We start from the raw sequence: 2,307 nt of genomic DNA, 5'->3' as shown, positions 1-2,307 counted from the left end.
ATTTTTGATTCCGAGATGCAATTTCCTGCATTCTGGGACCCAAAATGACAATAAGTTCGCACTGATATTTGCTGCTAAATACATGTAGTTATTTTCAATCATGTCATATCAATGTAACACTAAAAGAAAACTTGAAATATCATAAACATGATTTTTTTTGGATCGTAATAAATAGATAGATTTCACTGGTATAAAATTTGGGACTTGCTTATTTATAACCAAATCAACCGATTATTGACCAATTTTTTCCAGTCATTTAACCGCGGTATGTGTACAGTGCAAATCATGGTATCTATTCGAATCTTGCATCAGCAACATTAAAAATCGTATTGCGTATACTATAGATGTTAACCGTTAAAGGATGGATGTCACACGACCATACAGATTTACAAAAACAGATCCATTTTAATTTATAAAAGTATTGTCGAAATTTATTATATTTTAGAAATTGTTTGATTTTACATTGCGTAATACGTTATATTACACGGGGTAACGGTTTACCTTAAAAATTAATTAATACGACTGTGATATTCATATTTACAAACTTAAAAATCTATACAATTGGTAGTTGCAGCACGATCGACACATGCGACATTTAGCACGTTATATTCCCTCATCAGAGATTCAAGAAGCCCTGTTTACTTTTGGCGCTGCAATACTGGTGTGAGGGAACGCAAGACAACTGGTCATCACATAACGCAACAGAATTTGATCATGAGAACAAATGATTGGACAAATCTTGCAAAATGCAGATTACACGCAGAAATCATGCACTGATCTGCGTAATACATAACGGCATGATTGCAGCGGCTACCATTATAGTATGCGCATAACACTGCCAGTAAGGATGTACACACACAATCGATTGCCGTCTTATCTAATGAGTATGATAGCGTTGGTTGGGCAGTGCACGTTAAAAGAACACCTAATGTGTGTTTAGCATATATAATTAAAATATAGCTGCGCAAGAACATGGCCGGCAATAATTTAACGAATAAAACAACAAAACAATATATACACATATTTTAGGAGTAAATAATCACAAATGTTGATTTGTGATTATTTACTCCTGATATATATATGTATATAGCTCAAATAATGTGTCACATCTTCAACACGTTATAAATGCCACATAAGGCAAACTCACGATATTTCTATAAAATTGGCGGTGGTCTGGAAGCACTTGACTCGAGTAGAGTGAAATAATACAAAAGGTACATTCTACCAAGAGTACATAATAGGGATTACATAATAGAGATCTCTATTATGTACTCTTGATTCTACTCTACAAACTGTGGTAGAACATCATCGTTACTTGATCCCATGAAAATAATTGTTATGCATGTCGACTGCCCGCCCAAACCTTCACGTAAAATTCAATATCTATGAAAGATTCTCATGTACATGTAAAAAATAAAATATGCCACAGCTATGTACACTGGCGGGCGATTAAAACTTATGTTTGTACAAAACAGCTGTGTGACGGTTACCATGAACATACATATATACTATATATATATTATATACACATATATATCGTATAGATATGTTCCCGCCATTATCCAATCCACAAACACGTTCCACAAACGGACAACAACCACAGAAAAAAAACAGTTCACTGTAATAAAAAACCCACGTTTTGATCGATTGCTAGCCAGACTCGTTTCACGGAGCTAACAATAGTTTATCTAGTGAGACACCGGCAGTGTGAACCCGTCCGTGGTCAGGGTGAGGCTCTAACATCACACGTACTCCTCGCTGACCGGCGGACCGGACAGCTGCTGCTGCAGTGGCTGCTCGTCGCCCGTCGCGCCGTCGTCCAGCGATGCGATGTCCTTGAACACGCCGACGAGGCTCTCGAAGTTCGGCCCCCAGTTGAGGAGGTTGTCCCAGGACATGACGCCCTGCGGGTTCACACTGCCGCCGTTGGCGCGCGGGGGCGGCTGCGGCTGCGGCGGGCGGTGCGGCGACGAGTCGTCGTCCGAAGCGACGATCGTACTCATCGAGCCATGTGAGTCGTAGTCCTTCGCCTTGCGCTCCTGCATGAGCCGCGACAGCCGGTCGGCTGGGTTGTCCGCCGCGGGGCCGTCGTACTCAAACTCCGAGCACGTGAACGAGTCGTTGCCGCTCTCGTCCGAGCTCGACTCGGCCACATCGCCCGCGGCGACCGCCGGCGGCAGCGGCGTCTTCCGGCTCACGGGCGGCGTCACTGTGCCGGTGCTGGAGCTGGACGCGTTGTCGATGGCGCTGCTCAGACTCGAGCGCGTCTTGTGCAGCTTGTCGACGTCGTCGGCGGTGAGACCCGGC

General features: G+C 43.3%; 1 protein-coding gene across 1 annotated transcript in view; it reads right to left on the bottom strand.

Annotated features, from left to right (window-relative positions):
* Positions 1 to 403: 403 nt before the first annotated feature.
* The window catches only part of LOC106805055 (cadherin-related tumor suppressor-like), a 106,495-nt gene continuing 104,591 nt past the window's right edge, over positions 404 to 2,307 (bottom strand). The window contains exon 26 of the mRNA XM_014806531.1: positions 404 to 2,305. Coding sequence (XP_014662017.1) covers positions 1,743 to 2,305 — 563 coding nt within the window. The 3' untranslated portion in view covers positions 404 to 1,742. The remainder of the gene's footprint in view (positions 2,306 to 2,307) is intronic.

Source organism: Priapulus caudatus, unplaced genomic scaffold (assembly GCF_000485595.1).
Source record: "Priapulus caudatus unplaced genomic scaffold, Priapulus_caudatus-5.0.1 Scaffold6, whole genome shotgun sequence".
NCBI classification, from domain to species: domain Eukaryota; kingdom Metazoa; phylum Priapulida; class Priapulimorpha; order Priapulimorphida; family Priapulidae; genus Priapulus; species Priapulus caudatus.
This window is presented reverse-complemented; position numbering and strand designations above follow the sequence as displayed.